Here is a 20,608-nt window from a genome sequence, read left to right on the forward strand (position 1 = left end):
TTGATAAAGTACAGTGCCTTCCATAATGTTTGGGACAAAGAGCCATCATTTATTTATTTGCTTCTGTACTCCACAATTTGAGATTTTTAATTTTTAAAAATCACACGTGGTTAAAGTGCACATTGTCAGATTTTATTCAAGGGTAATTTTATACATTTTGGTTTCACCCTGTAGAAATTACAACTGTGTTTATACATAGTCCCACCATTTCAGGGCACCATAATTTTTGGGACACATGGCTTCACAGGCGTTTGTAATTTCTCAGGTGTGTTTAATTGTCTCATTAATGCAGGTATAAGAGAGCTCTCAGCACCTGGGCTTTCCTCCAATCTTTCTATCACCTTTGGAATATTTTATTGCTGTTTATCAACATGAGCACCAAAGTTGTGCCAATGAAAGTCACAGAAGCCATTATAAGAATGAGAAACAAGAATAAAACTGTTAGAGACATCAGCCAAACCTTGGGCTTACCAAATTCAACTGTTTGGCAAATCGTTAAGAAGAAAGAGAGCACTGGTGAGCTTACTAATCACAAAGGGACTGGCAGGCCGAGGAAGACCTCCACAGCTGATGACAGAAGAAAACTTTCTATAATAAGGAAAAAACCCCAAACACATATCCGACATATCAGAAACACTCTTCAGAAGTAAGGTGTGGATTTGTCCACAGAAGACTTCATGAACAGAAATACAGAGACTACACAGCAAGATGCAAGCCACTGATTAGCCGCAAAAATAGGATGGCCAGGTTACAGTTTGCCAAGAAGTACTTAAACGAGCAACCACATTTCTAGAAAAAGGTTTTGTGGCCTGATGTAACGAAGATTAACATATCAGAGTGATGGCAAGAGCAAAGTATGGAGGAGAGAAGGAACTGCACAAGATCCAAAGCATACCACCTCATCTGTGAAACGCAGTGGTGGGGGTGTAATGGCTTGGGCATGTATGGCTGCAGAAGGCACTGGCTCACTTATTTTCATTGATGATACAACTGTTGATGGTTGTTCTTTAGTAACTTGTCAGTTTCTTCGTTGAACTAAATTAAGGCGCATGTTGCAATCAAAAGCGCTTGAACAATTGGTTGGGAAGAAAGCCAAACTGTAAGAAAGACGACTTGCAGAGACTGATTGAGGCACACCACTTGCAGAGACTGATTGAGGCACACCACTTGCAGAGACTGATTGAGGCACACCACTTCCTGATTGAGGCCTTTCTCACCATTCGCCTGGGGTGTGCAGTAGCAAGGTTCGTTTGATTTAACGGACGTGAGCACACAGTTAGCTGCAGACTCCGCCCAGGACAGGAAGGCTCTGCAGGAACGGAAGGGACGTCACGACCGCGGTGCCACAGGTGCTGTCGCCGAGGGAGGACGGACGGAGCCGCGGCTCGAGAGACTAACAGAGACTAACAGAGGCAAAGAGGTTTGCCTCGCACTGCAAGGGAGCAGTGGACCAGACAGGAAGAGCGGACGGAATTACCACTAGACAGCCAAACCAGTAGGTAATTTACGGCTGGGGTGAGTACTTTCCCATTTATAGGAGGTAGGATTATATAAATAAGGGGTGTATCAATACAGTAGGGGATTCTTAAACAGGACCAGTTAATTACCTATATAAGATGGGCGGTCAGGAGATGTGCCAATACTGCGAGATGTGGGAATTTGTCGACACCATTGATGTAGAAGATCCCTACAGCTGCAGTAAGTGTTTGAGGCTAGAGGAACTCCAGCTCCGCATTGATGAGCTGGAGACCCAACTTCATACGCTGCGGTACATCAGGGAGGGGGAGTATTACCTGGATGTTTTGTGCCAGGGGATGGTCACACCGACCAGTTTAACTAATTCAGTAGGCAGTGAGCAAGGAAAGGAAGGTGTGGCCATAAGCGAGGCAGGTAGGGGGAACCAGGAGGAGATGTGGCAGGAGCCACAGCCCTTGTCCCTGACGAGCATGACCGAGGCTCTTACTCAATGTAAGGACGGGATCAGGGGCTGTGGGAGGGATGAGCAACCTGGCTGCAGCACCGTGGATCAGGAGGCCATTCAAGAGGGGGGAGTTAGAAGAAATGCCGTAGTGATAGGGGATAGTATTATTCGGGGGGTAGATAAGGTTCTCTGCGGCCAGCAGAACATGTCCCGAAGGCTGTGTTGCCTACCCGGTGCTAGGGTTAAGGATATCTCTGCGATGCTGGAGAGAAATTTGCAGAGGGAGGGGGAGGATCCAGTGGTCGTGGTCCATGTGGGGACCAATGACATAGGAAGGACGAGGAAGGAGGATCTGCTGAAGGAGTTTGAGCAGTTAGGGAATAAATTAAAAAGCAGAACCTCGAGGGTACTGATCTCCGGATTGCTACCTGAGCCACGGGCCAAATCGGCGAGGGTACGTAAAATTAAAAAGCTAAATGCGTGGCTCAAAGACTGGTGTGGGAATAATGGGTTTGGTTTCTTGGGCCACTGGCACCAGTACTGGGACAGGGGGGATCTGTTCTGTAAGGACGGACTTCACCTGAACGGTGCTGGGACTGGGGTCCTGGCAAATCATATAACTAGGGCAGTAGAGAGGTCTTTAAACTAAGTAGCGGGGGGGAGGTATCAAGGGGGGTAATAACGGCAGGGGTAGAGGAAATAGAGCAGGGTATCAGTGGGGAAGCGGAAATTCAAAATGTGACAGGAGACAGAATTTGTGAAGATAAAGATCTAGATGTAAAAGGGGCAAAAACGGAAAGGAAGGGTAGTAAAAATCATCTGAAAGTGCTTTATCTAAATGCACGGAGTATTCGTAATAAGATAAATGAATTAACGGTGCAATTAAGTATATATAGTTATGATATCGTGGCCATTACGGAGACATGGCTGCAAGGAGATCAGGACTGGGAGTTAAATATAGAGGGGTACTCGACAATTAGGAAAGATAGACAGGAAAGAAAGGGAGGAGGGGTGGCCCTTTTAATAAGGGAGGGAATAACGGCAATAGAGAGGAAGGATATTGCGTTGAAGGATCAGGATAGTGAAACAGCTTGGGTACAGATAGAGAATAATAAGGGGAAAAAAACACTAGTGGGTGTAATTTATAGACCTCCAAATAGCTGTAACGCTGTTAGTCAGAACATAAATCTGCAAATAGTTGACGCATGTAAAAAGGGAACTGCTGTAATCATGGGGGACTTCAATTTTCATATTAATTGGGCAAACCAAACTGGGCAGGGTAGACTAGAGGAAGAGTTTATAGAATGTATTAGAGACGGGTTCCTAGAACAGTATGTCACAGAACCGACAAGGGGGGAGGCAATCTTGGATCTGGTCCTGTGTAATGAAGCAGGATTAATTAAAAATGTCATAGTTAGGGACTCGTTGGGAACAAGTGACCACAATATGGTCGAATTCCATATTCAAATAGAAGGGGAGCAGGTTGAAACTCAGGCTAGGGTGCTTAGTCTAAATAAGGGGGATTATGAAGGTATGAGGACTGAGCTGATCAAAGTTGACTGGGATAGCAGACTCAAGAATAAGACGGTACATGAGCAGTGGTGTACGTTTAAGGGTATACTGTATAACCTTCAAGAAAAATTTATTCCTATGAAGAAAAAAAGGGGTAAGGGTAAGAACAGTCAGCCATGGCTCAGTAAAACTATAAAGGATAGTATTCGGCTGAAGGCAAGGGCATATAAGGTAGCCAGAGATAGTGGGAGGGTAGAGGATTGGGAAGCATTTAAAGGTCAGCAAAAAATAACTAAGAGATTAATTAAGACGGGGAAAATAGACTATGAAAGGAATTTAGCGAACAACATAAAAACTAATAGTAAGAGTTTTTATAGCTATATAAAAAGAAAAAGGGTGGCTAAGGTGAACGTTGGTCCATTGGAGGGTGAGACTGGAGAGTTGTTGGTGGGGAACATGGAAATGGCAAAGGCATTAAACGAGTATTTTGTATCAGTCTTCACCATAGAAGACACAAAAAATATTCCAACGCTGGATAAACAGGGGGCGGTAGGAATGGAGGAGCTAAATACTATTAAGATCACCAAGGAGGTGGTATTAGGGAAATTAATGAGACTGAAGGAGGATAAATCCCCTGGGCCTGATGGATTACATCCAAGGGTCTTGAGGGAGATAGCGGTGGGGATTGTGGATGCATTGGTGATAATTTTCCAAAACTCCCTGGAGGCAGGAACGGTCCCAGTGGATTGGAAAATGGCCAATGTAACACCTATATTTAAAAAAGGAAGTAAACAGAAGGCGGGTAACTATAGACCGGTTAGTCTAACATCGGTGGTGGGTAAAATGTTAGAGACAATTATTAAAGAAACACTAACGGGGCACTTGGATAAACATGACTTCATCGGACAGAACCAGCATGGTTTTGTGAAGGGGAAGTCCTGTTTAACGAATCTGCTCGAATTCTTTGAGGAAGTAACAACCCGGGTGGATAAAGGGGAACCGGTGGATGTGGTATACTTGGACTTCCAAAAGGCTTTTGACAAGGTGCCACATAAGAGACTATTGCTAAAAATAAAAAATTATGGGATTGGGGGTAATATATTAGCATGGGTAGAGGATTGGCTAACAAATAGGAAGCAGAGAGTGGGGATAAATGGTTCATACTCGGGATGGCAACCGGTAACTAGCGGGGTTCCGCAAGGGTCGGTGCTGGGACCCCAGTTGTTCACAATTTATATAAATGATTTGGAGGAGGGAACCAAGTGTAATATATCAAAATTTGCGGACGATACAAAAATGGGAGGAAAAGTAGGGGATGAGGAGGATAGGAAGAGTCTGCAAAAGGATATAGATAAGCTAGGTGAGTGGGCAACAACTTGGCAGATGAAATTTAATACTAATAAATGTGAAGTCATTCACTTTGGGAAAAAAAATGATAGGGCAAGTTATTTTCTAAATGAGGAGGAGCTGCGTTGTAATGCAACGCAAAGGGATCTAGGGGTATTAGTACATGAATCACTAAAAGTTAGTATGCAGGTGCAGCAAGCAATCAGGAAGGCCAATGGAGTTTTGGCCTTTATTGCTAGGGGGATTGAGTATAAAAACACGGAGGTCTTGCTGCAGCTGTACACAGTATTAGTGAGACCACATTTGGAATACTGTGTACAGTTCTGGGGTCCATACTTAAGAAAGGATGTACTAGCCCTGGAGGCAGTGCAGCGAAGGTTTACAAGATTAATTCCTGCAATGAGGGGATTGACATATGAGGAAAGGTTAAGTAGGCTGGAACTCTACTCTTTGGAGTTTAGAAGAATGAGAGGCGATCTCATTGAAACATATAAGATCGTGAGGGGCCTTGATCGGGTGGATGCACCGAGGATGTTCCCAATGATCGGGGAAACTAGAACTAGGGGACATAGTTGCAGAATAAGGGGGGGCTCTTTTAAAACTGAGATGAGGAAGAACTTCTTCACCCAGAGGGTGGTTAATTTATGGAATTCACTGCCCCAGGGAGCAGTGGAAGCAGAAACTTTAAATATATTTAAGACTAAAATAGATGGTTTTTTAGCTGCCAAGGGGATAAGGGGCTACGGGGAGAGGGCAGGGATATGGACCTAGGTATGGTTAGTATAGTAAGACCTGAGTGATCTCCTGGACAAGTGTCGATCGCCTGGATTGGGGTCGGAGAGGAATTTCCCGGATTTTTTTCCCGAATTGGACCTGGGTTTTTATCCGGTTTTTTGCCTCTCCCAGGAGATCGCGAGGTTCTTGGGGTGGAGAGGGGTGATAGCGGTATAAAGGGGAGGGTAGTGTCTTGTGTTCTGTGTCTTGTGTCTGCTGTTTGTGGGTAAGTGTGTCTGTTTAGTGTTCAGCCATGAGCGAATGGCGGTGCGGGCTCGACGGACCTGGTGGTCTACTCTCGCACCTACTTTCTATGTTTCTATGTTTCTATGGTAGTAGCATAATGAATTCTGAAGTGTATATACATATCCTATCTGCGCAAGTACAAACAAATGCCTCAAAACTCATTGGCCGGCAGTTCATTCTACAGCAAGACAATGATCCCAAACATACTGCTAAAGCAACAAAGGAGTTTTCAAGCTAAAAAATGATCAATTCTGGAGTGGCCAAGTCAATCACCCGATCTGAACCTAATTTAGCATGTCTTTTATATGCTGAAGAGAAAACTGAAGGGAACTAGCCCCCAAAACAAGCATAAGCTAAAGATGGTACACAAAAAAGCTGGATAAACTCAGCGGGTGCAGCAGCATCTATGGAGCGAAGGAAATATAAGCTAAAGATGGTTGCACTACAGGCCTGGCAGAGCATCACCAAAGAAGACACCCTGCAACTAATGATGTCCATGAATCACAGACTTCAAGCACTCATTGCATGCAAAGGATATGCAACAAAATACTAAACATGACTACTTTCATTTACATGACATTGCTGTGTCCCAAACATTATGGTGCCCTGAAATGGGGGGATTATGTATAAACACTGCTGTAATTTCTACATGGTGAAACCAAAATGTATAAAAATGGCCTTAATTAAAATCTGACAATGTGCACTTTAACCACATGTGATTTTTTCTATTACAAATCTCACACTGTGGAGTACAGAGGCAAATAAATAAATGATGGGTCTGTCCAAAACATTGTGGAGGGCACTGTATGAACTGTGGCCAACCCTTTGATATTCTGTTCATCGATTTTCAACAGGTTCTAACCAAGTTCTATATGGCAGAGAATTAATTAAACTTAAAGCTTCGAGGATTCACTCACTACGCTGTCGGAAATGATTTATTATTAGTTAATTAGTGTGGAGAATAAACCTAAACAGTGTGCATCCTATCAAGGATAAGTGCTGAGACAATAACAATTTACATAAATAGACAGGAGTCAGAAATCCAAGGCCAAAAATCTAAAATTTGCAGATGGAATTGTTAAATGGAGAAATTAAACTGAAAAGAAACTATTTAAAAATGACAGCACAAGTTGGACAAGATATGCAAGAGGCATTACAATGTTAGACAAAATTTAATGCAGGCAAATGTAATGTTCTACATAATGAAAGAAATTATAGATATAGATGATAGATTATCTAGAGATTGAGAACATTTAAATCCAAGTATGTCCAACAAATTCAGTGTGGCAATCATAGCAAAGAATACCTGTCAGTGAAAGCAATGATTAACTTTACAGTAGCGTCATCAGAGCTCATCTTGAATAAAATGACCAATTCTGGTTGCTAAGGAACAAGAGAGGCATTTAAGCATTAAGGCAGTGAACAGACACAATGTATGTATGACCTTTAACTTCAGGGATAGTTGCTTTTGTGAATGAGAAAACCTGAATTCTTCAGCCTACAAGTGGGCTGAGTGAGGATTTTATAGACTTTGGTAAGGTAATCAAGGGTGTAATAACATATTAATCAAGAATATCACTTTAAATTAAATGGTGGGATTGGAGTTGGGGAACAAAAGGCACAGGTAAGGGAATGTACTTAGCACCATTGATACCAAGTGAACTCTTCAGAAAGTGATCATATGGAATACATTTGTGAAAGATGATGAAAAGAAAAATCCTTTGCATCTTTTAAGAAACAATTGAGCTTTGTGACTGGTACAATGTAAACAATACAAGCATCTCGTGCATAGGGCAAATCCTTAGCCTCAGTCTCAACTTTACTGGATAGATGCAGCACAGAACCATCAAAAAACAAAGCAGTTGGATCTCATACTTTCTGCTACCTGTACTTGATATTGCAGAAGGGAATTAGATTTCGTTAAAAAGTGGATTCATAAATATTGCAGGAGGAAAATCCATGATATGTTATTTTACATGTTCTGATGGAATGCTGAATTGCATTGTCTTGCCTTGAATTCAATATTTCCATGCAATACCAATCTAATGACAAGCAGTTTTCTGATTTGTCCCTTAATTAATCAGCTGGGTACTGAAAAAGCAAAGGAAATAAATCAGATACTTCTCAGCTTGCTCCAAATGGCACAACTGTCACACCCAACTCTTAAAATGATACTCCAGATCTACTTCATGGCTCAAACACACAACCAAGCTAATGTCATAGAGTCATCCTGGTTCAGTCATTTAAATGGATGCAATACACTAAATAGTCGGCCTATTGGAGGCGCTGTCCTGAACGGCTGCCTGCCCTGCAGCTGTCCGTTTTTTCCCCCTTCTTTTTTATTATTTTTAGTATGTTGAGTGTGTAGTCAGGGGGCCTAATCTTTTTATGTGTGGGGGGTGGTGGGGGGGAAGGGGGAAACTGCTTTTCGAGTCCCTACCTGGTCGGAGGGGTTGCCTTCCTCCGAGCAGCGACTTCGACCTGTCCTTGCGGCCTACCAGCGGGTCCTGGAGCGACGTTTCCCTGATGGGACCTGGCCAGAACATCGGCTTTGGCGGCGGTGCAGAACATCGGCTTTGGCGGCGGCGCAGCACTGGAGCGCTATTGCGGAGCGGGCGATGCCTTTCCTGGGTCGCCGCGCTGGAACTCCAGTATGCTGGGACCGCAGATGAGAACATCGTGGAGCCGCGGTTCTGTGGAGCGGCCAGCTGCGACGCTGAACGTTACATCCCGGAGCCTGGGATCTCTTGCTGAGATCGCCAGTGTGTGGAGCTCCGTCCGGCGCGGTCTGTTGGCTTGGAAGCCGCGGTCTCCGGTGGGAAGGCGGCCGTTCCTGGCACCCCAAGCCGCTGGGGGTTCTCCCGACGCCGGAGCACCATCACCCGGCGAGAACATCGGGCGCCGTGGCGGCGACTGTGGAGGCCTCAATTAGGCCCGACTTTGGGTGGACAAGATGATGGGGACTGGACTTTGTGCCTTCCCCCACAGTAGGAATCACTGTGTGGGGATGTTTTTGTGTTGAACTTCTTTTTGAATGCTATGTTGTATTTTTATTAGTGTGCTGCAAGGACATCAGAATTTCCCCTGAATAAGGGGATTAATAAAGTTTAATCTAATCTATACGACAGATGCCCACCCTTAATTGTCCTAAAGATGATAGAACTGAGTCATCTTCCTGAACATGTGGTTAGTTGACCCCACGACTGGTACCTAAAAAGTTCAAAGACTTTGACCTAACAGCAGTACTGGAATGGAAAAACAATTCCGATTCAGGCTGGTATGTGATTTGGGGAGAGGGGAACGTGCAAGGAATGGTAGTCATACGTTTGACAGAACTGTTGAAAAGTAGTCTTGGAGAGTTACTACAATACATATTATAGATGGAACTTGCTGAAAACACAGTACAAGAGTGATGAAAGTGTGCATGCTTTGGGAATTGCACTCATCCAGACAAATATGAAGCATTCTATAATACCTCCGATTTCTGCTTCGTCATCAGTGTCTTAAAAGTTTGGAGGAGTCAGGTGGCAAGTGACTTGCCCAAGAATACCCAGAATCTGAGCATGTCTTAACACCTCAGTATTTATAAGGTTGGTCCAATTATCCTTCACCTACTATCCCCCAGGATAATGGTAATGTGGGATTTGGCAACTGTAACTCTTTCCAAAGTAAAATAAATGATATTTCTTCCTTCCTCGGCTCATTAAGGTACATGACACATTCTTTATTCAATCAATAAAAATCATAATCGTTTGAAAAGACACAAGAAACTGCAGATGGTGGAATCTTGAGTAAAACACAACGTGTTGGAGGTCAAGCAGCATCTATGGAGGGAATGGGCAGATGACATTTTGGGCCAAGACCCTTCTTCAGACAGATTAAGTAGGTGGGAGAAAGCTGGAAAAGAGAGGTGGGGTGGGGAAAAGCCTGGCAAGTGATAGGTGAATACAGGTGATAGGATGGTTGGCAGGTGGCTGGAGGTGAAAGGAAACAATAGAATGTCCAATGGGAAAAAAGAGGAATAAAATGTAGTCAGAGAGAGGTATATATATGAAAGGGGACAAGGGACAGAGGAGATAATAGGAAACATGGGACTGGGGAATGGGAGGAGCGTGGATGGGGGCGCAGTTTAAACCATAGTGACACGGGTGGAGGGAGATGAGGTGGGTTCAAATGGATAGCAACCGGGAGATACAGCAGTTCATGGCAGACAGAGCGCAAATGTTTGGTGAAACCACCACCTCATCCATCCCTGGTCTCACTGATGCACAGGATGCTGGAGGGGAAGAGGTTGGATGAACCTCTGACTCACTTTGAAGACTTGCTGGGATCCCTGGATCAAAGTGAGAGAAGAGATGTAGGGACAGGTGTTACATCTGCGGTTGCAATGGAGTGTCTGGGAAGGGGACCGGTTGGTTGGGAAGGGATGAATGAACCTAGGAGATACGGAGAGTGGTCTCCACGGAAAGAAACCCATTGGGACCAGAAGATGTGACTGGTGTTGCAGGTCATGTTGCAGGTGGAGGTGGAAGCCGGTGGAATGAAAGGTGAGTACAAGGGAATACTATTCTTGTTCTTTCTTGTGGGAGGGAGAGCGAGAGCATAACTCTGGGACACAGAGGAGGCAGGGGGACGGCTCCATCCACAACAGTAGGTGATAAACAATGTTTACTTAACATCTTGGATATCCAGAGTGGAAAACCCCATTTTGGGAGCAGATGCGGCAGAGATGGAGAAATTGAGAGTAACAGATGACGTCCTTGCAAGAAGGGAGGAGATGTAGTCAAGGTAGTGGTGAGAGTCAGTGGGTTTGTAGCAGACAGTCTCAATAGTCAATAGTCTAGCCCCTGATGGAGACGGAGAGATCAAGAAGGGGGGGGGGGGGGGGTTGTTGGGAGGGGAAGAGGCGTCAGAGATGGTTACTTTTATGTTACTTATGCATAATAATCTTATTTATTTACAGGATTCGTTGTGGAAAATCACTGGCAATGCACCCACATAAAAACAAAATTTCAAAAGATTCACTCATTGAACTGCACCAAAATCACTTTGAATAACTTGAGGCACACAACTGCAATGCATAGAAATGGTACAAGTAATTTTCTTCACTATAACATATACAGTTGTTCCTGATTATTTAGGATTATGTTATTCATATAAAAGGCAGAGGGATCCCAACGCCATCTCAGCAGTACTCCCGAATCTGCAGTGATTTATCCAAACTGTTCTAAGCTGAAACAGTTACATCCAATTAACATTGAACATTATCCAAATACATTGTGTTCACAAAAAAGTAGAAGCAATCTAATACAGCCAATTATCTCCACATTAGTGTGTTCTAATTATTAGAGTCAAGAATGTTTAATTGTCCTGTGTACTGAAAATGGAACAATGAAAATGGAACAATCAAGGAAAATAAAAGGGCATCTTTCTGCTATGCAGCATTTAACTCACTCAGCAATGCTCATTTTGGCTTCCAAGTCATTAGCTCATTGATACCTTGGCACAAACACCTTGGACAAAAGAACTCAACGTCAGTGATGGCAAATTGCCACTCAGGATATTAAGACAGCACTGCAGCCAGAGTGACATCAAATGGATCTTGTGAAATTGAAATTGTTAGACCTAAAGCTTTTCACTGGTTGAAATTATTCCTCACAGAATGTAAGGTAACTGATTATCCAAGGCCCAGGACATCGATGAAGGACACTGTCCTAGGCGTCAACAACTTTATCAATGTCTTTTTCCATCATAAGTGGTGACAAACATCACTGAAAACAAAATGTTCAGGTCTGTTTTCAATTCTTCAAATAATGAAGCATTCTACACCCACCTGAAACAAGAGCTAAACAGTATCCACGCCCAGCCTGTAAGGTAGTAAGTAACATTCACCTCACTAAAGTGACGGAAAGGGCATCTGCAAAGATGCCTCCTACTGCCATTCAATAACATTACCAGTATTGAATCCCTGACTTTCAACTTTCTTGGTATCATGGTTGCCAAAAAGCAAACAAGGACCAGACACAAAAATACTGAGGTTATAAATGTAGCTCAGAAGTCAGCCTGCAGTTTAGGAGTGTGATGGAATATTCTTCATTTGACTACAGCTCCGACAATCCTAAAGCTATTCAACACCATTGAACACAAAGTCTATTTGATTGCCATTGACCCACCACCTTAATCAACTAATCCTTGCACAGCAGCATAGTGTAATTTTACACAGCGTAGTAACAGCCCTTCAACCCTACACTCCCATACTGGGCAATTTACCAAGTTGAATGACCCACTTGCCTTTGACCCATATCCCTTTAAACAATTCCTATCCATGTACCCATCCAAGTGTCATTCAAGCATTGTAATTGTACCCACCACTACCACCTCCTCTGGCAATTCATTCCAAGTTCACATCACCCTGTTATGCTATGACGGTGATCAATGAGGGTACTTCGGCAGACATTGTCTACATGGATTTTAATAAGGCATATGATATAGTCTCTCATGGTATACTGATCCACAAGATTAAGAGGCATGGATTTTCTCCGGGTGCTCCGGTTTTCTCCCACATTCTAAAGACATGCGAGTTTGTATGTTAATTGACTTCTACAAATTGCTCCTGGTGTGCAGGATAGAATTAGCGATCATTGCTCATCGTGGACTCGGTGGGCTGAAGGTCCTGTTTCCATGCTTTATCTTTAAACTAAACTTAACTAATCTATCCACTTTTTCTGTGCCCCTCATGACTTTGAAGCCACCCACTTTGCAAAAACAGGAAGGCAGATTATTATCTAAATGATGTCAAATTGATAAAAGGGGAAGTACAACGAGATCTGGGGGTCCTTGTTCATCAGTCAATGAAAGTAAGCATGCACGAACTGCAGGCAGTGAAGAAAGCGAATGGCATGTTGGCCTTCATAACAAGAGGAGTTGAGTATAGGAGCAAAGCGGTCCTTCTGCAGTTGTACAGGGCCCTATTGAGACCACACCTGGAGTATTGTGTGCAGTTTTGGTCTCCAAATTTGAGGAAGGATGTTTTTGCTATTGAGGGAATGCAGTGTAGGTTCACAAGGTTAATTCCCGGGATGGCGGGACTGTCATATGCAGAGGGAATGGAGTGGCTAGGCTTGTACACTCTAGAATTTAGAAGGATGAGAGGGAATCTTATTGAAACATATAAGATTATTAAGGGTTTGGACACGGTAGAGGCAGGAAACATGTTCCCAATGTTGGGGGAGTCCTGAACCAGGGGCCACAGTTTAAGAATAAGGGGTAAGCCATTTAGAACGGAGATGAGGAAACACTTTGTCACACCGAGAGTTGTGAGTCCGTGGAATTCTCTGCCTCAGAGGGCGGTGGAGGCCGGTTCTCTGTATATTTTCAAGAGAGAGCTAGATAGGGCTCTTAAAGATAGCGGTCAGGGGATGTGGGGAGAAGGCAGGAACGTGGTACTGATTGGGGATGATCAGCCACGATCACATTGAATGGCGGTGCTGGCTCGATGGACCAAATGGCCTCCTCCTGGACCTATTGTCTATTTTATATTTCTTCACACTGTATTTGAGTTTGTCTTGATTGTATTTATCGACAGTATTATGTGATTTGATTGGATAGCATGCAAAAACAAAGCTTTTCACTGTACCTCAGTACACATGGCAATAATAAACCTAAACTAATGACATTCATTGTCTGAAACCAGTTTGTAAGTGCAATAATTTAGAGCAGTTGTTCCCAATCTGGATTCATAACACTCGGCTCGCATATCATTCCCACATGCCTACCTTGTGAAGGGCTGGTGGGGTACCAGTAATTGCAGGGGCTGTCAAAGTATACAGAGGGATATAGAACAGCTGCAGAAATGGGCGGATGGCGTTTAATCCAAGCAACTGTGAGATGTTGCACTTTGGAAGTTAATAGAATGGTAAAAAGGCACAAGGTATGTTTGCTTTCATCGATTTTGGCATTGAGTATAAGAAACAGGAAGTTATGATGCAGCTTTGTAGGAATTTGATTTGGCCACATTAGGTGGATTAGGGGCAGTTCCGGTCAAACCAGACCAGGAAAGATGTGGAGGCTTTGGAGAGGGCACAAAAAAGATTTACCAGAATGATGCCTAGATTAGAGGGTATCAGCTATAAGGAGAGGTGCTCAACTTTAAAAAAAATGACACAGACCTCTATAAATTGCCCCTTGTGTGTAGGGAGTGGAAGCCTGTTCGGCACGGACTTGTAGGGCCGAGATGGCCTGTTTCCGTGCTGTAATTGTTATATGGTTATATGGAATAACATAGAACATGTCTGAACGGGTGATCGATCGTGGATTCGGGCTAAAGGGCCCGTTTCCATGTTGTATCTTTAAACTAATCAATTGACATCAAGGCCATATACTTTTAGGAATTGGAGCCATGTAGGGAATTTCCCACTGGATCATTTGTGGACAAAAACATTTTTCAAGCCCTGAAGGTTTAAAAAAAGGATCATGAGCACATTCCGAGGACCGAATAACTTTTTTTGTTTATACATAGAATGTTGTTTTTGACAAAGGCAGTGTGTGCTGAAATCTCTCATATTTTTCTTTTAAGACATATGACTAGGGCAGCCAGCATATCAAGTATATTTTTATTATTTACTTTTCCTTTATGAACTTACTAATTGAATTACCTCAATATAATTAAAGGTTCAGAAACCCCTGCAATTACTGGTACCCCACCAGCCCTGTTATGAATCCAGATTGGGAACAACTGCTCTAAATTATTGCACTTGCAAACTGGTTTCAGACTAATGAATGTCCTACCATTAGCTGCGGTGCAGTCCCAATCTCCCAACCTAACCCATTGCGGACCCTACACTTCTTTTATTTGTACTTTGTCTGTAACTTAACGCTAGAACACTACATTCTGCACTCCGGTATTTTTCTCCTTGTGCTTGAGTATGGATTGATTGTACTTATGTAGCATACGATTTGACTGGTTAGCACACAAACAACATTTTTCACCGAATCCCGGTACACATGACAATAAAAAAAACAATACCAAGAATCTACCTAATTAAAAGATACCAAGTGGACACTTACGTGACATAACGTTATCGACATATTGTGGCAAGTATGGTGCCCAAATGTCTATAGTTTCTTTTCGTCCGTCTTTCTCAATTCTGCGAAGCTCTGCTAACAGTAAAGCTTGAGCAGCTTCTCTCACCTGTTGCAGAAAGGTAATTGAAACGTTAGGATTTTAGTGTAAGATTATGGACAATAAATCGTAAATCAAAATTAAATGCAAAAACTCGTAAGTTGTAACCAATGTTGACTCATTTCAACAAGAATGAAAGTGATCAATCACTCACTCTAATCTCAAAAGTAAGTATAGGCTTTCTATAAATAAAAGCATGTCTCTGACACCAGGCATCCAATATTATTGTCATCTATGACCTCGATCAGTTTATCAATTACATAACTCTTCTGGTCGCCCCATTACAGTTCTAGTCATTCCATTACAGGAAGGATACGGAGGCATTGGAAATGGTGGTGAGAAGTTTACCAGAAAGATGCTTAGATTAGGGGGGGGGATAGTAAGTAGCTCCAGGGAGAAGTTGGACAGACTTGGATTGTTTTCTCTGGAACACCAGAGATTGCGGGGAGACTTGAAGATGAAACATAATGTCATTAAATAACTTAGCAAACTTAACGGCTAATAAATCCCCACACTCTTAAGATAAGTGTGAGGTGCTACATCTTGGCAGGACAAATCAAAATAGGACGTACATGGTAAATGGTAGGGAATTGAAGAATGCAGGTGAACAGAGGGATCTGGGAATAACTGTGCACAGTTCCCTGAAAGTGGAATCTCATGTAGATAGGGTGGTAAAGAAAGCTTTTGGTGTGCTGGCCTTTATAAATCAGAGCATTGAGTATAGAAGTTGGGATGTAATGTTAAAATTGTACAAGGCATTGGTGAGGCCAATTCTGGAGTATGGGGTACAATTTTGGTCGCCTAATTATAGGAAGGATGTCAACAAAATAGAGAGAGTACAGAGGAGATTTACTAGAATGTTGCCTGGGTTTCAGCAACTAAGTTACAGAGAGAGGTTGAACAAGTTAGGGCTTTATTCTCTGCAGCGCAGAAGGTTAAGGGGGGACTTGATGGAGGTCTTTAAAATGATGAGAGGGATAGACAGAGTTGACGTGGATAAGCTTTTCCCACTGAGAGTAGGGAAGATTCAAACAAGGGGACATGACTTGAGAATTAAGGGACAGAAGTTTAGGGGTAACATGAGGGGGAACTTCTTTACTCAGAGAGTGGTGGCTGTGTGGAATGAGCTTCCAGTGAAGGTGGTGGAGGCAGGTTTGTTTTTATCATTTAAAAATAAATTGAATAGTTATGTGGACGGGAAAGGAATGGAGGGTTATGGTCTGAGCGCAGGTATATGGGACTAGGGGAGAATACGTGTTCGGCACGGACTAGAAGGGTCGAGATGGCCTGTTTCCGTGCTGTAATTGTTATATGGTTATATGGTTATATATCATAGGCTGCTCCTTTAATTCGAAAGGAAAGAATGCATGATTCTAAACATTTCTGAAGCAACATTTCTCGAAGCAGCTTTTTCATCATTTAATCAGCTGGGCACATTAAACTGAAAGCATCTTTAAATAGTTATTTACCTCTAAACACCGATCTTGCCATCTGCGGGCTAACATCTCTAAAAGTGGAGGTCTAAAGTTGTTCTGTCCAAGGTGATCGGGAAGCATGACACAATGCATGGCTGCAAGTTGACTCCAGCCTATAGAAGCAGAGCAAGTGCATTGTTTATGATAGAAATAAGACACATTGACAATTGATCTAAGCTACAGCACAGTTACTTGACTGTTACACATTTCACTCAAAATCGGATATCAGTAATTATATTCAGCTGAAATTACTTTTGCCTTGATCATCATTAACATTTGCTATCTCTAGAAAAAGATACCAAAACACTCTTGCGATAACATTTTTTTCAAACCCATAGCATTTTTCATGCAAATATGTCAATGACTCTTTTAATGCAAAAATGTCAATTAAAAATTAAGTCAGTAACATTTTAAAACGGTAACAGAAAAAGGATGAAAACAAACCAACTGCTGAGATACAATGGTGACCAACTTCAAATACAAATCGAATAACATGTAAAATAAGAAATTGGTTCATCTAGTCATACTTTAGTAGTCTTGTTAAGTGTGACAAATAAATTTGGTAAAATTTTCACGACAGTGAACGGATAATTTGGATAAAATATTCCACAGGGACTATGAAACATTATTCAGCTATCACTGATATGCTCAGTTTTTCATACAGTGCCCTCCATAATGTTTCGGTCTAAGACCCATAATTTATTTATTTGCCTCCGAACGCCACAATTTTTAGATTTGTGATAGAAAAAAAATCACCAGTGGTTAAAGTGTTCATTGTATGATATTAATAAAGGCCATATTTATACATTTTGGTTTCACCATGTAGAAATTATAGCAATGTTTATACATAGTCCCCAGGGCACCATAATGTTTGGGACACAGCAATATCATGTAAACGAAAGTAGTCATGTTTAGTATGTTGTTGCTTGTTGCATGTTGCATGGTGTTTGCATGCAATGACTGCTTGAAGTCTGCGATTCATGGACATCATCAGTTGCTGGGTGTCTTCTCTGGTGATGCTCTGCCAGGCCTGCATTGCAGCCATCTTTAGCTTATGCTTGTTTTGGGGGCTCGTACCCTTCAGGTTTCTCTTCAGCATGTAAAGGCATGCTCAATTGGGTTCAGATCGGGTGATTGACTTTGCCATTCAGGAATTGACCATTTTTAGCTTTGAAAAACTCCTTTGTTGCTTTCGCAGTATGTTTGGGATCATTGCCTTGCCACCGGCCAATGAGTTTTGAGGCGTTTGTTGAACTTGAGCAGATAGGATGTGTCTATACACTTCAGAATTATGCTACTACCATCAGCAGTTGTATCATCAATGAAGATAAGTGAGTCGGTACCTTCAGCAGCCATACATGCCCAGGCCCTAACACCTCCACCACCGTGTTTCACAGATGAGGTGGTATGCTTTGGATCTTGGGCAGTTCTTGGGCAGTTCCTTCTCTCCTCTATACTTTGCTCATGCCATCACTCTGATATAAGTTTGTCTCATCTGTCCACAAGTCCTTTTTCCTGAACTGTGGTTGCTTGGCAAGTATTTCTTGGCAAACTGTAATCTGGCCATCCTATTTGGCAAACCAGTGGTTTGCATCTTGCAGTGTAGCCTCTGTATTTCTGTCATTAAGTCTTCTACAGACAATGGTCATTGACAAATCCACACCTGACTCCTGAAGAGTGTTTCTGATCTGTCGGACAGGTGTGGTGTTTAGGGATTTTTCTTTATTATAGAGAGAATTCTTCTGTCATCAGCTGTGGAGTCTTCCTTGGCCTGCCAGTCCCTTTGCGATTAGCTCTCTTTTTTCTTAATGATGTTCCAAACAGTTGATTTTGGTAAGCCTAAGGTTTGGCAGATGTCTCTAACAGTTCTATTCTTGTTTCTCAGTCTCATAATGGCGTCTTTGACTTTCATTGGCACAACTTTGGTCCTCATGTTGATAAACAGCAATAAAAGTTTTCAACGGTGATGGAAAGACTGGAGGAAAGACTAGGTGCTGAGAGCTCTTTTATATCTGCATTAAGGAGGCAATCAAACACATCTGAGCAATTACAAACGCCTGTGAAGTCATGTGTCCCAAACATTATGGTGCCCTGAAATGGGGGGGACTATGTATAAACACTGCTGTAATTTCCACATGGTGAAACCAAAATGTATAAAAATGGCCTTTAATAAAATCTGACAATGTGCACTTTAACACATATGATTTTCTATATTACAAATCTTAAATTGTTGAGTACAGAGGCAAATAAATAAATGATGGGTTTTGGTCCCAAACATTATGGAGGGCACTGTATTGTACTGCAAGAATACCAAGCAAATTCCGTTCTTCATGACTGCACTTACCGGTAAGTGGATAATGCTGCATTAAAAATAACTACTGAAATTAAATTTAGGGAGGAGAATACCTTCATTGACTGAGGGGCAGCTATGTAAAACAGTGCCAGAGCAGTCAGCCTCAGTGGCAGCAACAGCAGCTTGCAGAGGAAAAAAGTGGACAGAAAAGAGGAGAAGCAGAGTAACTTTTAGAGGACAAAATAAAAATAATAGCATTAATAAGAATGGAAAGTAAAACTGTAAAGCTGTATTAATATGTGTTTTATCCAAGGTTGTGTAAAAGTTACATTGAGTAGAACCACAGGCCCTTCAATTTAAAAACACACAAAATATATATATTTTTTAAATTCACATAAATCATGCCTGGAACAACACAGGATTGGAAAAATATTTACGTCCTCTACAAAAGTAATTCATATTGGAATGTTACGTTTTATGATCATACAATCATGCCACACAGCAAAAAAAGGGTTCTTCGGCTCACATCCATCCCAATTTTGGTGCCCATTTATGCTCGTTGCAATGGCCTGCGTTAGGCCTAGATTTCCTTATGCTTTACCTATACAAGTACTTGTTCAAATGCCTTAAATGTCATAATTACCTCCTCTAATAGCTATTCTAGATATTCACCCCCTCCCTCAATGCATCTCTCAGATCTCTTTTGCATTTCTCCCTCCCACCTTAAACCCGTGCCCGCTAGTTCTAGATTCCATTGCACTGGGACAAAGATTGCAATTATCTATTCTGTCGATGGACTTCGTAATTTAAAAAACCTCTATTTGGTCATCCCTTCCCTTCTACATTCCGGTGAGAATAAACTCATGCTGTCCAATCTGTCCTTATAACTACAACCGTCAAGAATATGTTATTGTCGTATGTAACAAAATGAAACTTACTTGCAGACACATTCTGGTGAATCTCCTCTGCACTCAAGAGTGTTTAATTATCATATGCACCGGGAACAAAGCAATTACTTTTTATTTGCTGCAGCTTTACAGACACATTAACGCACCAACACGACTAATGAATATGCAATAATCAATAATACAATGAATTTCCAGTACAACTAGGTAACCAGACCATAACAGTGCAAAGTGCAACCTATTTCAAGTTTGTGGCAGTTCATTTCTGAGGTAGGATTGTGATTAACATTGTGCAGTGTGGCTCTCAATGGTTGATGGAGTGTGGTTCAAGAGCCGGATGGTTGATGGAATCTCTCAATTTCTACCATATCCTTCCTGTAGTGTGGAAACTGCGTGCAGCCAAACCAATGTTTTATACAGCTGCAATATAGCAACTCAACTCTTGTACTCAATGCCTTGGCCTATGAAGACTAAGTGCTTTCTGAACTACCATATCCACTCATGTCACTACTTTCAGTGAACTCTGAACTTGCACCCCAAGTTCTCCCTGTGGATCAATTCTCCCAAAGTCCTTGCCATTTACTCTATGCATCTCACCAGAATTTGACCTCCATTAATGCATTACTTGACGCTCATCTTCATTACATTTCATGTGCCACCATTCTGCTCAACTTTCCAGCTGATTTACGTCCCACTGTATCCTTAGGCAAACTACTTTGCTATCCACGTCATCATCAATTTTCTGGTTGTTTGCCAACGTAACAGCCATACCCCATACATTATAATATAAATCATGTATATATATTAAAAACCACACTTATTCCCGTGGTAAACCACTTGTTATAGACTGTCAGAAAAACACCCATCCACCATTTCCATCTGCCACCTCTCATCCAGTTTGGCAACTCCCATACAACCTTTGTGCATTAACCTTCTGGTCCAACCTACCATGTG

General features: G+C 42.2%; 1 protein-coding gene across 4 annotated transcripts in view; it reads right to left on the bottom strand.

The window, feature by feature from the left end:
• wdr7 (WD repeat domain 7) overlaps positions 1-20,608 on the bottom strand; it is a 561,078-nt gene that overhangs the window by 372,602 nt on the left and 167,868 nt on the right. For 2 of the 4 annotated variants that reach the window (XM_033033119.1, XM_033033103.1), the window contains 3 exons: positions 18,863-18,931; positions 16,451-16,569; positions 14,867-14,990 (listed from right to left, as the gene is read on the bottom strand). In XM_033033119.1, coding sequence (XP_032889010.1) covers positions 14,867-14,990; positions 16,451-16,569; positions 18,863-18,931 — 312 coding nt within the window. The remainder of the gene's footprint in view (positions 1-14,866; positions 14,991-16,450; positions 16,570-18,862; positions 18,932-20,608) is intronic. The other 2 variants (XM_033033128.1, XM_033033110.1) reach the window with 1 other exon arrangement.

The sequence above is a fragment of the Amblyraja radiata genome, chromosome 1 (assembly GCF_010909765.2).
Source record: "Amblyraja radiata isolate CabotCenter1 chromosome 1, sAmbRad1.1.pri, whole genome shotgun sequence".
NCBI lineage: Eukaryota > Metazoa > Chordata > Chondrichthyes > Rajiformes > Rajidae > Amblyraja > Amblyraja radiata.